Below are 20712 nucleotides of genomic sequence, written 5' to 3' on the forward strand. Positions count from 1 at the left end.
TGCTGTTGTTATTGTTGTAAATGTATAATACTTTTAACAGTTTCAAGTGGAACATGCTTAACTTTTTTGTAATGTTTTTACTGCTTTTTGCTGAATTCTTCACAGAAGTAGTAAAATTAAAATAATGCTACTAACCACTTTCACAAAAACAAAAATGGTTACGTCTCATTAGTGGTATATAAAAAATACTGGTATATTTTTAGTAAAATTTACATTTACAGCTTTTGGTGCTAAAAAAAGCTGAAAATACTTGATTATCTTTACAGTGAAGACTCGCATCATAATCATTAATACACTAATGCCTGGTGATGTTTAGACATACCAAACCCTCAGCAGTGTGTGGATTTTTATAGTCTGGTTTAGGGCAGACATTTGTCAGTAAGGAGAGTGAGAGTGAAGTCCAAAACAAATTGCGTCTGATGTGTGCTTTGTGCATATTCAGGACTCCGGCACACACCTCAGCGTGATTGACGACTCCAATGAGCACATGCTGACTGTCTGGGACTGGCAGAAGAAGTCGAAAATTGCTGAGATTAAGGTATGATATTTTATACTGCCTGTGTATTAGTCTGCACCCTGCAGCTACTTCTCATATGTATTCATTGAAAACCTCGATGGGTGTCATCTTGCCCTTACTCTTCCCAGTACCTTTTTTTTCTCCAAGGCTTTACCCGTGGTTTCCTTGTTATTCTGCCGCTCTCATGTTGCTGTGTGACATCAACATGACCTTTTCCCCTCACCCATTCATCCACTTCAATTAGTCTCTTCCTTCCTCCCTTCCTCTGCCCAACCCGGCTCCAAGTTTAGCCCATTCTCTTCAGTGCTGTGTGTAATATGTATCTCTCTCTTTCTCATTCTCTCAGACAACCAATGAAGTGGTCTTAGCGGTTGAGTTCCACCCCACTGACGCCAATACCATCGTCACCTGTGGCAAATCCCACATCTTTTTCTGGACGTGGAGTGGCAACTCTCTGGCTCGCAAACAGGGCATCTTCGGGGTGAGGACACAAACACACATAACTACACTTGTCGCAACTGCACACTATGCAGATTCATGCTTTTTTTTAATACATTAAAGAACGTGGCAAAGCATTTCCCTCAATATTTTTTGGACAGTTTAACTAAACAATTAATAATATTAAACTAAACTAAACTAAATTAAACCATTAATCTGCATAAAGAGAGAGCCAGCCTCAGACAAGCAGTTTCAACTGTCATAGTTTCGGAGAAGCCACTGCTCGCGACAAAGTAATTTACTCTTACAAACTGTTATGTAAGCCTTTTAGACTAGATAAATAAGATTTCGCTCGTTTTTTGTTCATTTACGTTTGCATAATCTAATTTAAAGAACAATTAACCATTTAGCCAAATGTATCTTTTTTTTTTAATAAAATTATCCTGATTATAAGTTACTGGCTAGGAAAGAAATAGAGCCTTACATCTTACATCCTGTGCAAGGGCGTGTTGTGTGTGTTCAGGTAAATTTCTGGCGTATTGCTATCTTGGTAGTGAAAAACACAGGTGCACCACTGACTGATTAAAACCCTGACAACAGTCAACCGCCACATGTCCATATCTATCTTTGCTACACAGGTGCGCCAAGCACGCTGCTCATACACTGCCACTCATAACACACACACAGGGATGCACAGCAGCAAAAACCCAACTTTTACATAAATGATAAAAAAAATAAAATAAAATATCACTGCTGTTCCTGTAAATGCCTAAAGATCCCTAAGATAGGGCCCATTACTGGCCAGGAAATGTTTTGCTTATAAGTTTGTCTATATTAAACCAATTAAATTTGAAGTTTGTAAATATTTCCACATATTTTTTTCTTCTTGTATATGTAAATGAAAGACCAATTAATAATTAAATCTAATTAAAAATGTATATACTGACATTGGAGTTATTGGAGTTATTGGTGTCTCACTTGTCTAAAGAAGGAATTTTGCCTATGATTCTTTTTCTCTCAGAGAAATTGCAATATCTTTACCGAGCTCTTGTACGGGTTGCTGGTCTAGAACTGTGTCTGTTAGCATGAGAGTATCCATCTGCAGAGCTGGAGAGCCAGCTGCAGATGCCCTGATATTTTGAAATGATTGCAATTCTTGCGATTAATCTCGTTCTGAACTCTGTGACACGCAGTAGGAGAGGAGCAGGGTATGAGAGCTCATAAGAAAGCCCTGAGGGAGCCAGGCCTCAGCAACCCACACACTAACAGACATTCTCAAGCTCCAGTTTAGCACTTAGTAGACACTTTTCACTTATATCCAGATTTATTTCACTTTACTTTTCTTATCAGACATGATTTATTATAGATCTCTTCAGGCACACCTCTACAGAAACCATCCACAGAACAGGTTTTTAGCAGTGAATGTTCATAACATTAATGCCACCTACTAGAACCTGCTTAATATAAAATCACAACAGACCTGACAGATCCTCTGAGACATTCAGTCCACAAGGCCCCTGTTTACACCCTATAGTAGCTGGCACTAGTAGATCTTTAAAGTCAAGATCTGTAAGATGTGAAGTGGGGCCTCCATGAATCTTATTAATGTGCCTTAGTTGGTTAAAAAATGTTAAAAATGTTATATGTTCAATACATGTTAATAATAAAATGCTTTTGTGATTGATTGACTGGAAAAAGCAAAGAAAATACCTTTAGTCAATTTTTAAAATGCAGCAAAATGAATGAAAAACTGGAAAATTCATTATTCTGCATTTGGCCTAATATTTCAATATAATTTTTTTTTTATTTAAAGTCTTTGGGAAAGGCCCCATTGTTGGTTCAGGTCTATAGAGACCTTGCTATGTAAGAACGATGTTTCTTTTGTCAGTTTAAAAGACTGCTAAATTGGTGGCTCAGGTTTTAAAGAGTACTTATTACTCAAATATCACACAGCTTCCTATTCATCTGGTAGATTAGGCTAAATATATGGGAGAAACCCATCATGACCCTGTGTATTGTGTGTTTGTGTGTTAGAAATATGAGAAGCCCAAGTTCGTCCAGTGTTTGGCCTTCCTCAATAATGGAGACATCCTGACGGGAGACTCGGGAGGTGTCTTGCTGATCTGGACCCGCAGCACAGTGGAACCAGCCCCAGGCAAAGGACCTAAAGGTAAGACTGTCTCACTCTCTCACTCTCATTATCATTCTCACTCTTTTCTCTTCTTGCCCTCTCCCCAACACACATTTTCTTTCTCTTACACAACCCTTTAGTCATGCTTGCTCCCTCCAGCATTGTCATGCTGCAACTTTTGTCTGAGAAATATGAAGAACACACGGGCTGATGAACCGAGTTGTTTACTTGAGCATGGGATTATATGTGGGTGTGAGTGCACTGGCAGCTCTCTGTCTTTTCTCTAAAAGTGATAATAGTTTTCAGTGACATGCTGCAGAACTGGATCATCAAAGCCGGTGTGATGAATGTTGGCAGTTCTTAAACACTAATCAATTATTTAACCTCCATTATCCTCCTCTTTAGCACAGTGACACCTACAGGGCAAAAGTACAACCTGCATTCCCGGTCATGGGACCCTGAATCAGCATCTTCAATATTTTTGCTCTAGTATTAATGTTGTTGCAGACTTGACCAGATACAATTCAATAACATGTGCAAACTCTTTTATGTGTGTTCATGCATGTGTTTGTACTGTTTGCATTAGGGTCAATGCTAGGGTTGCAACAGAATGTTTATGATATGATAATAGTTTCAGAAAAAAAATCACGGTATGACATAGCGCTCTGGGAAAAAAATCAAGAGACCACTTCAGTTTCTGAATCAGTTTCTCTGATTTTGCTATTTATATGTACATGTTTGAGTAAAATGAACATTGTTGTTTTATTCTATAAAATGCAGAAATCATTTTACCCATATTTCAAATAAGAATATTGTCATTTAGAGCATTTATTTGCAGAAAATGAGAAATTGCTGAAATAGCAAAAAAGATGCAGAGCTTTCAGACCTCAAATAATAGTACATAATAAATAGTTCAGAAATAGTTCAGAAGTCAATATTTGGTGGAACAGTTTTTGTGCATCTTGGCATGTTCTTCTCCACCAGTCTTACACACTGCTTTGGATAATTTTATGCCTTTACTCCTGGTGTAAAAATTCAAACCGTTCAGCTTGGTTTGATTGCTTGTGATCATCCATCTTCCTCTTGATTATGTTTCAGAGGTTTTCAGTTTAGTAAAATCAAAGAAACTCTTAATTTTTAAAGTGGTATCTTCTTTTCCAGAGCTTTGAGTCCCACACTGGGGACATTTACAGTGTTACAGCAAAAAATGTTTTTTTTTAAATTACAATTACAATTTTATATTTTTTAACATACAATAATAATGTGTAATATATACATGCTCAGATATTACACATTAGTATGATATGTTAAAAATATAAAATTCTGCATCCTGCAATCCTAGTTAAGGCAATTACAAGCCCTGTACTGGTTGAAAATTATTTGTTTAAATATCAGTCATCTTTTGTGTTATACAAAAGATGTGTGTCTATGTGTGTGTCTGTGTGTGACTATGCAAATCCTGCAAAGTGTAACTGTACTCTATATTAAAATCTGTCTGCGCTCTGCCACATAGACCAGCTCACAACAGTCTGCAATGGATTTCAGGTTCACTCAGTGATGGAGATTTTCTCTTTGCTTTCTCTGTGTATAAGTACCCAAGACCACCCTCTGTCTACCTTACATCCTGACTGTTGTTTGTGTGTGACCCGTATGTTTGTGTGTGTGTAAAAAGTGGATGACATGGTCAGGTATTTTCTGCTTGGGTGATGTGTTTCTGTAAGTGGTTTTAGTGTTATTATAGAGAGGGAGTGATAATTGAGAAGAATGTTGAGAATGTAGATTTGCTAAGTTTCACACAGACACACACACAAACGCAAGCATCTACACTCGCCCTCGCTACCCCCTCAGAGATCCCTACTGGCAAGACTAAGAGCTAAGAGCATGTCAGTGCCAAACCACATTAGCCATGAGAAGTATTTGTGGTATTCTCTTCCCAGAAATCACTGCCTGAGCAGTCTCCATCTTTCTTTTGTATTTTCTGTCTGCTTTTTTTCCCTCTGTTCCTTCTCTGATTTCTCTCCATGTAGGCTGCTTTTCTCATTGTCAGCCTGTATTTAGTCTCCCTCGCCAGTACCATTTAACGTTTCCTCCATGGTGTAACTGCCTCTCTCACTTTAAGCTGTACTTATACTGTTGAATATTTACATTAGACTGAAACTACAAACATTTTAACTGCCTAAGAAATCTCCTGTAATATTCTCTCCATCCCTCTCGCTCTCATCCCTCCCATAGGAGCATTTCAGATCACTCGTCAGATCAAGGCCCATGACGGCAGTGTGTTCACGCTATGTCAGATGAGGAATGGCACACTGCTGACAGGAGGAGGCAAAGACCACAAGATCATCCTGTGGGACCATGACCTTAACCCAGAGCGAGACATAGAGGTAGGATAGAGAACCCCTCCACACATACAGGTCCCTTTAGGCTGGACTAAGTAATTGAAACTCAGTATACTGTATATCGTCACTGTCCTATGAAAGACAAGTATCTCCATTTTTGATCATTTTTAGTTTACTACATAATTTGAACCCACAAAATGTCTCTTACACTGTGTCAAAATTTCTTGATGAATGGACCAATAGACATTCTCCAAAAGTATCTGAAATAAACTGTTTTTACATTGGCTTCCATTGAAAGTTAATAACGTTTTATCTCTCACCTGTAAAGTTGCTGTTATGAAGATGCATGTTTTTCATTGGACAGCGACGATATTTATTTCAGGGCACATTGCATTAATTGACATTAATTGATTCATTTGTTTTCAGACGTTTAAAGGTACAGTCATCCATTTGTGGATTGTATGATGTTTATAATCAGATGTATGCCATATACACTGAAATGAATTAATAAACTTACATTAAGATAGAGCCCAACCTATTTTTGAATATTGATGCCAAATTCAGTGAGCAGCTCATTCATGTTTTTTTTTATTATTGGGGGCACATGATTTAATATTTTAAGATTAAAACCCTGATGTAACAACAATTTCATAAGTTGTATTTTAACATTTTGTTTTAGAAACATATCTAATTTATCTAAATATTAAATTGAAGCATATAAATAGTTAAACTGTTTGTAACAGATCTACAAACGCAAAAACTACACTTTTTAAATGAGCTATTTTTATCTTAAGGACTAATCCAGTACACTTACATTCTGTAAATAAGGTGAGATGAACAAACACATTCACACTTTGTGCTGTATGAAACATACCGAGTCCCTGTAGAAATCCCATGCAGACATGGACAGAACATGAAAACTCCACTTAGATAGGGACTTGATCCCAAACACCAACACGGAGAAGCGAAGGTGCCTACCAGAATTTTGGCCATATTGTCTACTCTGACCCCCACACACACACAAATGTATAAACCCATGCATAAATACACAAACAGCTACATAGAAACACAACAAACGTGCATAATCTAAGAGACTGGAAACCTGAATAAATTTACTGGCAAAGCTCATTAACATCTTCACCAGTAAGAACGGGCTCTACAATTTCTAACCACATGTCTCTGTTCTTTCACACTCACACATACCCACCACATAATAAAACCCTCACACAGTCTCCAATTGAACATGTGGTCTTCTGATCCCCCTTTCATTCTACATTTAGCTTTTAAAGCCAATGGCTGGTCTTTAAGCAGAAATCATTAAGAACCCTTGTTAATCCTCCTCCTTTTTTTTTTCTTTTCTTTTCTCTAGGTTCCAGATCAGTATGGAACAATCCGAGCCGTGGCTGAGGGTAAGGGGGAGCAGTTTCTTGTGGGCACATCGCGCAATTTTGTCCTGAGGGGAACCTTTAATGATGGGTTTCAAGTAGAGGTGCAGGTAAGACATTTATCTCCGTGCATTACAGTGTAATGAGTGTAGTACAGCAGGGGAAAAAAATAAGATTATCCCAGTTTTTTTTTTTTTTTTTCCCTAGTTAATTACGAAATTCATTACCAAAAAAGCACCGTCTGAAATGTTGCTGTACTATAGAGTACCGAAAGGTCTAAAGAAATCTTCTTTTTGATACTTAACTTGGAGTGTGTGGTAAATATGTCGAAGTGTCTGACTCTACTTCTAAATATGTGCACAAAAAATTAGATATTTTCTATCTCTATATTGGGTAATCAGTTATTATAACACAGTTAGTTCTGACCCTTCAATGTGATTGGCTGAGAGGTGTTTTATGAGTGCCGTTATCAGCCAGTATTGCACTTTAACCAAAGCTCTCCATGTATTACTCCGCCACATACAGGTAACCTAGCAACGATGCAGCGCTTACCAACCAAACAGCGCAGCTACAAACAGAGCAGTAATGGAACTATTTTAATCAAACAGATTGTTTATAACCAAACAGATAGTATTTGCTCATCCTCTTTAATTCAAACTCTTTTAATAAACAGTGATAATGGAACTGTGGTATAATCACAATAATACACTCGAGAGGTTATGCTATAACATGTAATATTGGCGCTGCTGTGCTGATCTTAGCCTGCATCCTAGTGCCTACAACCACAGCACTAAACCTTGCCCCTGTACTGAGATGGTTACACCCCTATTGGCTAGATTTTAGAATATAAACTGAAATACCTAATAAAATGAGATGTCTTTTAAAACTTCTAAATGTAAATAATGCAGCTTATATTTCTAATAGTGAGATTGTTGTACAGATATTACAAAATAGAGCTCACTTTTAGATGTGTTGCTTGTCATATTTGTAAAGTGTTAAGATACTACTGCTTTATGTAAAACAACGAGAACGCAGTGTGATTATTTCTGCATGACAGAAGTTAAATATGTAGAAATATTATTTTAAGATTATTTCACCTGCTAATATGTCATACTTTACAGCCCACAAATCAGTAGTGACCTCAGTTGTGTCATATCCGGCCTGGAGTGGATTGTGATTTTCCAGAGCTCTCTGGCCACCCTTTAACTCGTGCAGATTTTTTCCAGCCTTCTGTCCCAGTGTAAACAGACTGGAGAAAGCATTCCACACACTCTTTCAATGCGAGCCAACTCTTGCTCCTACCCCTTCCTGTTGCTTTAAATGTGTATACATACTCTCGTTTTTACTCACATTTAAGTTATGTAAGCCATATGCAAGCCTTTTGTAGTGTTCAGATTAAAATTCTGTGATAATGGGTTTCGTATCTTCATACACAGGGATTTACTTAAGCCTTGAGGATCTATTTGTTATTCGTTTCACAAAGAAATACAAACATGAAGATTCTAAATAACATTATCTCTTTTTCCTGTGTTTTTTTTTTTTTTTTTGCACCGCAGGGTCACACAGATGAGCTGTGGGGTCTGGCCACTCACCCGTTTAAGGACCTATTCCTCACCTGTGCCCAGGACAGGCAAGTGTGTCTGTGGAATTCAGTGGACCACTCGCTGGAATGGACCAGATTGCTGGATGTAAGAGCCAGCACACCTCCCACATATCAACATACCTAGTGGCATACCTAACACACTATGCAACATAAAATGTTTGTATATGTCAGCTTAAAGGAGAACTCCGGTGTAGTAAAACGTGATAAAGAGTACTAACCTTTGTTAAATAGCCCACCTCCATTCAAGATCCAGTAATATGGGGCATATTTTGCCCTGTTATCCAGGTTCAAAGTAGCTCCACACCTAATTGATAGAATCTGGAATTTTTAAATAATCTTGGTGATTATTTTGCAGTAGTTGATGATGATAATGACTTTTTTTTTTTAATCACACAGGAGCATGGTCACTGTGCAGACTTCCATCCTAGCGGTGCTGTGGTTGCCATTGGTACTCACTCAGGGAAGTAAGTCACTGTCATTTTTTTTCTTAATATTTTTTCTTTTTTTTTTTTTATTTGCTTGTGATTTCGTTCAGTTCTGGTGCAAGCCATTCGTGTTTTTGTGTGTTTCTGCAGGTGGTATGCTCTGGATGCTGAGACTAGGGACCTGGTGGCCATTCACACAGACGGGAACGAGCAGCTGTCGGTAATGCGCTACACTGTAGGTGAGTGTATGAGTAAATCTGTGAGTGTATGAGTGTGTGATTGGTTCGGAGTGTAGTAGGGGTAATAGTATGCTCATAAACTCCCCTCCCTTTTCTCTCTCCTCTTTCTGTTGTCTCTCTCAGATGGCACACTGCTGGCAGTGGGATCACATGATAACTTCATTTACCTCTACACAGTGTCGGATAAAGGACGCAAGTACAGCAGATACGGGAAATGCACTGTGAGTTTCTCGCTAATGGCTAATGTGTGTGTTGAAGTTTATGAATGAATTAAATCAGCCAAATGCAGCTGAAATGATTGTTAAATATGACTAAACATTTGTAATGTTTAACATGGACACATTTATTTCAAGTCATATTGCAGTGTTTCCTCTAACGCTAGGATTTAAGCAGTGGCAGCAGCCCCACATGTTAACCTGCCTTGAAAGATTGATAGAATATTTACATTAGGTTAGATAGCCTTAGCATTTGTTTGTTTGTTAAATGACTGGTTGGCATTTGTTGTGTGGTAAATGTTTGATTAGAATTGCACTGTTGAGTAGAGATTGAAAAATCAAACTGCTATGTATTAGTATCAGCCGATTTTCAGCTAAAAAAAACAATTGGCTGATATTTCTTAGCTGATCAGAATCGTGAGCTAAGATTACCACTGCACTACTGATGTGTAGGTCACCGTTGGAGCAGTTTTAAAGTCGATTGAACTTGGCCACAAACAAAGAAAAACGGATCGATCCATCTCTATCGATCAAGTAGCTTTGCTGTAGTACATTTATGATTAGAATAGTGCTGCTTAAGTATGGTAAATTAAAGTATGGTAGAGTAACACAGCTTTCTAAGTAAACTTTTTGTGCTTTGTCGGCTTGTCTGCTGGGGTGTTAAAAAGTGTTCAGCAAATTGTTTAAATTGTAGTTTTGTTATAGTTTTTTTCTTTAAAAAGCAGGACAAAAATAAGTTTCTTAATATCATAACTCTTAGCTTGAGGTCTGTCTGAAAGAGCCTTTATATGAGTGTTTTCTTTGTCCCTGGCTGTGGGGAACTTTAGCTGTGCAAGGCTTAATTTCCCTCACGAGTATTGTAATGTCTGACTTCTTAATGCGGATCTGTGCATGTGGTGTGTGAGTCTGAGAGAAAGACAGAGTCAGATTCTTATTCCTCTCGTGAAGGATCAAGAGAACCAAATGTTAAATATAGTGGTGGTGTTGAGGTCAGTGTTGGTATGTTAGATCTAAGCCATACATTTAGGCCATGCTTAGTGGTCTCTGAAGCAGCGTAATATCAGAGCTCTTGTCTGTATGAAGTGAAGAGATCAGTAGAGGCAGTGGAGAGGTGAGTGTTTATGGAGTGTGACGCTGGACTGACTGTGACCTGTTGCAGGTCTCACTGGACTGGAACCTACTGAGACGCTATGAATTCCACCCCTGTTTTCTTTTCCCTCCTCAAGCCAACCTCTCGAGCTTTCAATCTTTCTTTATTTTTCTCGCTTTCTTTCTGTTAGTCATTCTCTCTCTCTCTAATCCTGCTTCTTTGTTTGATCAAAAGGGGGGTTAGAGAATCTGGCCAGAGGTGGCCAGGTCCAGGCTCAGGTTCAGAACTTGCCTGGATGTGGATTGGCCACCACACAGGTTAATTAGAATTTGGCTTTCAGTCTGTGTGAATAGGTCTCAATCAGGCTGCTAAACACTCTAAACACTTATTTCAAGTTAATTCATAAGGCTTTATTGTCTTTCTTTCTGAGTACACATGTACACAGCGAAACTTTTAAATTCCTCCAGAACTATTGTGCAACATGGGACTATGATACAATATAGTGCAAACGTGCAAAGAATTGTGCAACATAGAACTAGAACACTACTATAAATACAATAAATACAGCAGACATGAGACAGTTAAACAGACAGGGCAGTGCAGTATCGACACAGTACAATCTAAAAGTGTTTGGTGAGATTAAGGTGCAGAAATATGTAACATACTGTAACACGTCAGATATGACCCGCAAGCATGAAACATCTGGCCTGTGAGATTTGAACTATAATGAACGATAATAAAAAAAATGATTTGCTCCCGTCTCTCAGACTTTAATTTCCGCCCGTTCTCGTTTTTCCACCCGTACTTGGGCTCCCTATCTCCCAATTCACTATAATACAATATACTATACAATATACTGGGACTATAATACAATTCACTAGCCGGGGCAGTGGTAGTGTATAGGACCGCGACCCTGATGACACGGGTTCGATCCCACGTGAGGAGCGGTGTGTTTATCTATTTTTTCCTTTCTTCTTGGGTTTACCTGCTTTGAGATCAACTGTTCTGCAATTGGGTTCAACAACCTTCTGTAGCACTCCATCTTATGACACGTAATTTTCCAAAATAGATTTTTTTTGTGGCCTCCATGTAATGGCTTGGAAAATATCTGGCCCGTGGCCAAACTTAATTGCCAACCCAACTCAATTGACTTTGAGAAACTGTTAAAGTTCTTTTCAGGTTTCAGAGTTAGATTGAGGTCTGGACTAACTGGATGGTCTGGATGGTTTTGTGGTGATTTGCAGTTGGTGTCCAGCAGCTCTCACATTAAGCTTGGACTGTTGAAGAACCTGGGTGGTTAAATTGTTGTATGCGGATTCTGTCCCTTTCAAGCTGCTGTAGCTTTTAACTGGAGTTTAGTTTTTTTTATTGATCCTGTGTATAAAAGGGAAAATTGGAGAATTGAAATTTTTACAGCATTCAAGCATTATATCTGGTGTGAAATGGACTTGAGGTGTAGTAAAACACGATAACAAGTACAAACTTTTGTCGAATAGCCCACCTCTATTTTTCCCCAGCATTCTGAAATGCAGTGCTTTTAGCCAATGCTCCCAACATGCTTACAATGCTAGCATATTTCAGAACAAAACAAAAGTTTGTACTATGTTTCACTACACTGCAAGTCCATTTCATACCAGAATTCTCCTTTAATGACAAGTTTATTTAAAACAGTGTTGTCTTTAAATATTGGTGTTGATACATTTTATACACTACTGTCTACATTTTACACAATACTGAGGACCAGTGATTTGGATTACCAGCAAAACACTGTAGTTACAATCATGTTGTATAGACATTAGATCTCTTCTAGTTTAAATATGGATGTGGCTGTGTGTATATGTTTAGCTCAGCTCAATCAAGAAGAATCCTGAATGTGAATTTGGCTAATCCACCACAGAGGCCGTGACTGAGCAGGCAAAGCAGCAGCTATGTACACACATCAAACTGTGCGTACATTGTACGTATGCAGGGGACTGGAAGGGAATGCACAGCTGCATAATAAAATGTGTTGTCTCAGAGGAAAGACCCTGTTTGTGTATGTGTGTGTTAGAGAGAGAGAGATGGGAGCCAGACAGGGGAAATGACGACACAGCAAGATGTTGCGATGTTCTCTTGAACAACTGGCTATATAATTGTTTTGCAGTGGGGTGTTGTAGCAGTATATCTCAGAATATTGTTATGTTACATACCGGTACATACAGTTTGATTCTTCTGCTGTCTGTGGATGTGTGTATAAATGACTGTGTGCACATTTGTGTTTGTGTGAGTCCAGCAGCTGTAGAGTGTCTGGCCCCAGGCTTGGCAAGATGTTACAGACATTCCTCTCAGTGTGTGAGAGTGCTCGAATCTGCATGTGTGTATATGGGAGGGAAGCCTGTTGACTCCAAATGACTCTAGCAGTATGCCAAGAGAGGCAAATTGAGGTTCCCTCCCTGAACTATATGGAGAGAAAGAGAGGCTCCACTTCAGAGCTGGGAAACCTCTTACAGGCCTAAAACAGAGATATTGGGATGATATAGAGTATGAATGAATGCCATGTGAGCTGTTTTTTGTGACAAAAATTGCTCCGGTGATCTGGTATAACAGTGCTGTAGTCACATGGAGGAGTTTTAAAATAAAGACATTTTTACACTAATAACAGTCTTTGCAATGTCATATGTTACTTTACAACATGTGTAATGCTCTGCTAAGTGCAGTTCAGGCACTGACCTAGTCTTAGAGTCTCTGTAAAACGTGAAAATCCACCGGAGATCCTATTTAAACCTGTGTAGTCACACAGAGGTGGGTAGTCCAGGTCTAGAAAGTAAAAATTCACTTCAGCTCTCAGACAGTTGGGACAAAACCCTGGGTTGTAAACAGAACTGTTTTAAAAAATATACCTACCTATCCTAATTGTACTTCACTTGTGGTGTTCCATAGACAAATTCTAACCATTTTTCCTTAGCTCTGAAAAGCTCTGAAAAGCATAAAACACTGATGAGTTATTTGCACAAATAACACAGGAATGAACAGCCATGCTTTACCTAGCGCTGTTAGATCCTGTCTGATGGTGAGACGGTGTCGAGGCCATAAATACTAATTCACAGGTTGACGTAGACATGGGTACTTTTCCTGATCGACTTGTTTTCTGAATATTTTCTTTTACTAGCTACTGCAGACAATGGAGCTGGAGGAACAGTTTCATGTGCAGCATCATATACAACTATTGTATTTCACAAAGAAAAAGAAAAAGTGCATTTTAGCGAAAGGACACCTTTAAGAAACTGAAAAGGAACATGACAGCTACGTGTATAAAAGTTAAGACAATTAAAATTAAATATTAAAACTGCACAAAATAAATAAGGCCATGAAATTCTAAATTTTACTTCTCTGCATATCTCTTCTTTCGGAATACATTAGCAAGAATGTGTCTCTGTCTCTTTTTCTTAATATAAAAATGAGTACATCAGATAAGCATTATTTATCTTGTGAGTGAGGTTGAACACTGGCTAGCATTCTCATGGCATGGTGACATAAGTTTAAGCGAGTCCTGATAGTAGGTGCCAGATGCATAAAACTTGAGTTAAATTTGTTCTGTAATAATGTTCTCTAATGGTAAAACAGTTATAGTGTGGGTGGCTCTGATGTCTTGTAATCAAATCGGATTACTGAGCACAGAAAACACCCAATCATCAACCACACCTAAACAGTTTAAAATAAGCTTTTTCATCATCAGCCGCAGCTTTTAGTTTAGGTTTTAGGGAAGTAGCATCAAGATGTTTTTAGCCACAGTTTACATGAAAATGCTGTTTGTTTCCTTGACCAACAGCGCTGACTGTATTTACTACAATAAAACTGAGCTGATAAGCAGATGACATGATATTTTTAACACTTCACTACACTTTTAACAGAAGTTACTCAGAAGTATCTGATGTGATGGTTTAGGCAAGATATTCGTTTAAAATAATGTTTAAGTGAAGCCTTTCCATATTTTGACATTTTTGCTCCGTGCAGAAACCCCTTTCAGTTATGTGATGAAATACAACGATTGCCAAGCAAACTAGTCAATAACTAACTTCTATTATCAGTGGTAATTATCAGCTGTATCAGTGGTATTTAATGCAGATTCAATATTGCAGTCCTAATAGGAAGGTTACCAGACATTGGACAAGAAGCACAGTTGTATCACAAAACTTGAGTTAAAGAACAAGCTTAAAATAAGTTATATTTAAAGAAACAATTTTAGTTCAATTTCAAACCACCAGAAAGTGTTGCCCTGCCCACTCCTCCACAGACGCAAAGCTTAATCGGGTTGCCAAACTAAGGGCACTGAACCAACAGTAACTTCTACCATGGCAAGCAATGTTGTAAATCAGCTCATGTGGATTCTTAATGACTTTGTCCACAGTTAGTATTCTAGGTGCGTTAGCCTAAGCCAAGTCAGATATACTGCTGTTGTGTTCTTAAACCTGGCATCCTCAGGTGGCAAATGTGTGTAGGGTTAGAAAATACTGGCTGAGGCTCTGCTGACAAGAGATGACATGTTTCCTTAGCCCATAGCCTGCCCTAAGAAGTTTAGCTCTGAGCACAGGGTGTGAGTGTGGCGACTCAAAACAGTGCACTGGAGAGTGGAAAAGACACACAAGAGCTAGAGCACCCGCCTGCTGCTTTTAAATCAACTGTGTGGGAATACTGTGGGTTCCCTGTGAACTACAGCAGGGCTGAAGAGCGAGTGGTGGAGAGAAAAAAGATGGTGTGTTGGCGCTGTGTGGCGGGTGTAGGGTATTTTTGTGGAAACACTGTGTTGTGTGATGCAGACAGCCACAGCTGTGATTGGTCCGCCGGGCCTCGCGTTTCTACCTACTACTTATCCCCACTGCTTTTACATAGCCTCTAGATGTGAGATCAGACAGGTCCAAAACCATTACTGAAGTATTGATTTTTTTGTATTTTTTTTTTTATTATTATAATTCTTTTTTCCAGTTTGGAGCCTTTTATAAACATACAGAGGATTGTAATACAAAACATGGTTATAGTGGAGTTCTATTGTTATTATGAAGTTAATAAAGGTGAGGCTATACAGAATGCTCAGCCTCTTTATTGTTTCTACCAACCGTAACGAAAAAGTACTTAACCATGCAGTTTATACAGAGGTGTGAACAAACCATGAATTTTCTGTACCATTACACCCCTACTTAATATCATTTTTTATGGTCTGGGTTTAATATAGAACAGTTACTACAAGATGTGTTTATCTGTAATGAATTCAGGACACTCAATGGGAAATGATTGCATACTTTCAATTTGGTTCTTTAGTATTAAGCCTGCTGTCACAAGTTTTGATCTAAGCGCAGAATAAGCCTTACATGAAGCCTTTGAATACACTAACCTTTCTGCACTGTAAAAGAGCTAATCTTTTAGAGTTCATCATTGTTTGGGTGCTTCTAGGGCTGGAAATGTCTTATCAGCTCCCCGTGTCTAATGAGCAGGAAGGAGAGGAAATAGCCTTTAAATCCTGCAGACCAGACTTGGCTTAATAATGACTGGTAATATGAATTTGTAGTGACAGATTTTTTTCTGTGTGATTTCTCTTCTGCACAGGGACATTCCAGCTACATTACACATCTTGACTGGTCCCCCGACAACAAGTTCATCATGTCCAACTCAGGAGACTATGAAATCCTTTACTGTGAGTGAAAGCTAATGAAAACTGCACTGGCACACATAGATTCAAATTTGTTTATTTTACTGCGTTAGTGACCATTTTGCTTAGTAATGCTACACTTATACTAAACCTAAACTCTATATTAACCATAGTAACATACAGCTTAAGTTTGACTCTATACCTTAGTATCCAAATGTTAATCTCTCGTCTTCTAGTTAATCCAGTCTGTTAAGAAGTGATGATCAGCTATTTTAGCTCATTTTTCATGTTGGTGCAGAGAAATAGTACATAAACATTTAAATACATGTTCTTACATGAACATGTTTTTGTTACTTTTGTTGTTGCGTTAACTGTTTTTCTCTCTCATTATGTTTGATCATTAATATTTTATTTAATTTCCTGCAGGGGACATTCCAAATGGCTGTAAGCTGATTCGTAACCGCTCTGAATGTAAGGACATTGACTGGGCATCTTATACCTGTGTGCTGGGATTCCATGTCTTTGGTTAGTACGAACTGATGCATTATTTACTACTTTCTACACTCACATCCTTATTGTGTTGTATGGCAGTGTACCTCTAGCTCCTTAAATTCATTATTGTAATGGTCACAGTCTTCTCCAATTGGCAGGGAATAAAATAAAAAAAAGAAAAGACAACCATTAAAAAAATAACAGTATTAACAATATTCTGTAACTAAATCATGGATAATATCATGATTAAATTTTTTAAATGCTGGTTCTTTACTGACAAAAATAATGGTGTAGTGTGATTTCTACCTGTGTAGCACCATATTTCACATTTAACAGCTTGAAAAGAGGAAATGTGTCATAGGCTGTGTGTGCTTGTGTGTGAGAGAAAAAGAACATACACTTCAGCATAAAAAAGGTACTCTACCTTCTAAACTCAACAGTTAGCGTTGCTGTGTTATATCTAGACAAAAAATATAGTATGTAGCTAAATAAAACTGCTAATGCATCACCAGGCTCTGTCAATTTTGAATTTGACTTGTAAGAAGTTGCATCTTCGGAGCCTTGAGGTGTTAACAGCTATCATTGCCCACACACCAGATCAAAAGGAAACCACTGTTTTTTTTTTTTTCTTATTCTCTGTGGAAGCTACTTTAGCTTGGTCAGGGGTGTCCAGTCTCATTTGAAAAGGACCAGGTAATCAGGTAATCATTCCAGGCAAGCAGGCAGTGAAATCTTTTGCTATCATCAGCAGGTATGCGAAAGATTATTAAAAGTTTCTGCTTTTTGGTCATTTCCAATAATCTCTTTTGGTTTGTTTAGTTGAACATACCTGTTGAAAGTTCATCTTAATGTTATTAATTTTTTCTGTCTTACCCAAGATTTCTCAAAATCAGTTCACACAAGACTGTAAAAACAGCACACCGTTTGGGAATTACAGCCCAGCAGAGGGCGATGGCACATCACTAAGTGTGATGCCATTGGTAGAATGCATAATGGCCAAACTAAATAAAAAATAAATTAAATGAAACAGCTTTCAATCTTACCGTCCTTCTTGTCAGTAAAAAAAACAAAAACATTTTTTCTACATATTTTGTGAGCAAAGTATGTACTGACACATTTTAATTAAAAAAGTAACATGGATTATGTTGTCAGTATTTTATTTTTAAAGCTGTACTTTGCCCATCCACATCAGAAAATTGGCAGGTCCAGCTGATATAGTTCATGGACATCTCCATCTTATCTGTATAGAATAAGATCAAAATAGAAATCTTGTAGAAATAGAAGCTTGCAAAGCTGATCATACATTTTATGGTAAACTGTGAACCCAGTAATGTCTCTTTTTTGTTTTGTTTTGTTTTGTTTTGTTTGTTTTAATGAATAAAATGAATAATGAATTAAGATTAGGACCGAGCGATATGGAGCAAAAATAATATCTTAATATTTTTTTGCTGAATTACAATATTTGATATATATCTTAATTTTCTATAAATTTGGGCTTAAACAGTATCAGGTCTATTCTCATACACATGGAGAGATACACAGTTCACCAATATTTAGACGTACTTTGTTTAAACTGGTTATGTCGTTCTGTGTCAGTTACAGGATGTGGAGGTTTCCATTTCAGCCCAAATTAAATATTTGTCTGTGATAGTAGTAAAGTAGTAAGATGATCTTAATGACACAAAGCTGTACAGAATGGTTCTCTGTCTCTTACTGTTGGTATTGGTTTCACTGGCGTCATGTTGGGTTATATCCTGTCACTGCAGACAAAGGAGATTTTTGACCTGAGTTTTCAGCAGAGACTCTCTTACACATGTTCACAAGATATCCTGGCTGTGAATGTTTTTCTGCATTACATTTATAAAAAAAATATTTATACATATTTATGAATGAGCCACATGCACTGTGTATTCTCTGTGGGACCACACACACACTAAACCATGATTGATGTACCATTATGTTCCTAGAATTTGGTCATTATTTCAGGATTAATTGGGCATAAGAGACAAACTTCTCTGCTTACCATTTCATTTTGAAAAAAAATGTCAATTGTGTGCTGGGAGGAGTTTATCTGACAATATAGAGACTGTTTGTCTCACAATAAGACCAATATAATAGCTTGAAGTTAAACAGAACTTTAGGCTGTGAACTTAATCCTGGTTCTCGTTCTGATAATGTGGGAAAGGTATTGCATTATACTGTAATTATACTGTATATATTACACACTCCTTTGTCTGAAGCTTTTACAGATAAAAAAAACAGCACCTTCCTGATGACTCCTATCCCATAGGGGCTGGTGTATTGAAATAGAAGCCTTTGAGAATTACAGGGTGGGTGGCGCCCTTGGAAAGAGAAATATAAGATGATATCAGAGAACTGGTGTTACCTAATCTAATTTTTTTATATAAAAGATTAAAAAGTGTTTATTCTTCTTTTGTTGGAGTAACTGTCTCTGCGGACCCTTTCGTTAGAGGGGGTGTCTACACGAACATTAGGACATATTATGCAAGTTAATCAGGATATATCACAGTGTCTGTGTCTGCAATACTTAAGCAGTAGTTTTCTACCCCTTACACGTAGTTGTAAACCCCTTTTTTACTTTTATACTGTGTGTTTATGTTGTGTATTTTCTGTTTTTGCTGTAAAACAGGAGTGTGGCCAGAAGGATCAGACGGAACTGATATCAATGCATTGGTCAGATCTCACAATAGAAAGGTGATCGCTCTGGCTGATGATTTCTGCAAGGTGCATCTCTTCCAGTACCCCTGCTCCAGACCTAAGGTCAGTCCCCTTTAAAATGAATAAATAAATTCAGTAATATAAATATTGTTTACTGCAGTTGTCATTTTTATGAAAACGAATGTATGTAGCATTTGAATATACAGTTAGGCCTATAAATATTTAGACTCTTAAACACTCTTCATGATATGGAGGGTCACATTGGATTTAAAATGAAACGGATGAGTTGCAGTTGAGTTTAATTCAATGGGTTGAAAAAAAATATCTTATGACATGTTTAGTTTGCATTGTGGCTACATTTTCAAAACTGAACCCTAAATATTAAACATACAAATCCTTAAATATTAAACATACCACTGGGTCCAGGAGTCACATGTAAGTGCTACATACCTTGGGTCGAGCGTATTCATACCATAAGTTTAAACCCCTTTTCTTTGACTGAGCTGTGGGTTCGTAAATCCTTTTTGTGATATATCAGGCGATGGAGTGAGAAATCTTCACATTTTGTTGTATTGCTCCAGAGTTCGCTGGTCTGATGCTTTTGGCCACTTTTCAGTTTTTTTTTTTTTTTCTTTTTTTTTTTTTTTAGCTCAGGGTGATTGTCGTATTTCTGAACTACCTCAGTTTCATTTGACACTGCTTGCAAACAATTGTGCTCATGTCAAACTCTCTCTTCCCTGGTACATTGCAAAATCCAAATTGTGCCCAAACACTGGCTTTCAGCGACAACGGGGTGGTTTGGGTTGCGCTCTTCTCCTGCTCCGTGCTAGGGGACTCCATTCAGATAAATGGAGCTGGCTAACTAACTAGATTGCTGTGCGGTGGCCTAGACGGCCTTCTTCTACGGTGGCCAAGTGGACACATAATGCGGTATGCAGTACTGTCAGGAGTAGGAGCGGCAACAAATAAAACCTAAACATTTTTTTAAATAGATTTTGGGACGTTTTGAATTTATTCAGAATCGCCAGTACTAGGAATCACGATTCTTTAAAGTTTTTTTTTTTTTTTTTTTTAGCACCCCTAATGTTTATTAACTACAACCATTTTTCCACAAAGCCTTCTCATTTCAGGGGCTCAAAAGTAATTGGACAAATTAACTTTACCGTAAATACAAAAAGCCTTTTTTAATACCTAGTTGGTTTGTGGGTCTTTTTGCCCTTACTTTTTTCTTAAGCAGGTGAAATGCTGCTCAGTCAGGTTTAGATCTGGTGACTAAATAGGCCACTGCAGAATATTCCACTTCTTTTCTTTAAAAAACTTCTGCGTTGCTTTCACAGTATGTTTTGGGTCATTGTCCATCTGTATTTGTGAAGCACTGTCCAATCAACCTTGCTGCATTTGGTTGAATCTGAGCAGCCTTCTACTTCTCTCTTTTGTCACATGTTCAGTAAACACCATTGCCACTGTGCCACTAATTGACTTGCCCATCCACCACCATGTTTTACAGAGGATGTGAAGAGCTTTGTATCGAGCCGG

The 20712-nt window shown here is 37.9% G+C and overlaps 1 protein-coding gene across 6 annotated transcripts in view; it reads left to right on the plus strand.

The window, feature by feature from the left end:
* Window positions 1-20712, plus strand: part of LOC103041533 (echinoderm microtubule-associated protein-like 4) — a 105345-nt gene that overhangs the window by 78956 nt on the left and 5677 nt on the right. For all 6 annotated transcript variants that reach the window (XM_049481719.1, XM_049481717.1, XM_049481718.1 and 3 more), the window contains 12 exons: window positions 443-538; window positions 864-998; window positions 2990-3125; window positions 5319-5470; window positions 6795-6920; window positions 8367-8498; window positions 8810-8877; window positions 8989-9077; window positions 9201-9298; window positions 15963-16050; window positions 16432-16530; window positions 19148-19278. In XM_049481719.1, the coding sequence (XP_049337676.1) occupies window positions 443-538; window positions 864-998; window positions 2990-3125; window positions 5319-5470; window positions 6795-6920; window positions 8367-8498; window positions 8810-8877; window positions 8989-9077; window positions 9201-9298; window positions 15963-16050; window positions 16432-16530; window positions 19148-19278 (1350 nt within the window). The remainder of the gene's footprint in view (window positions 1-442; window positions 539-863; window positions 999-2989; window positions 3126-5318; window positions 5471-6794; window positions 6921-8366; window positions 8499-8809; window positions 8878-8988; window positions 9078-9200; window positions 9299-15962; window positions 16051-16431; window positions 16531-19147; window positions 19279-20712) is intronic.

The sequence above is a fragment of the Astyanax mexicanus genome, chromosome 7 (assembly GCF_023375975.1).
Source record: "Astyanax mexicanus isolate ESR-SI-001 chromosome 7, AstMex3_surface, whole genome shotgun sequence".
In the NCBI taxonomy this organism is placed as follows: Eukaryota; Metazoa; Chordata; class Actinopteri; order Characiformes; family Acestrorhamphidae; genus Astyanax; species Astyanax mexicanus.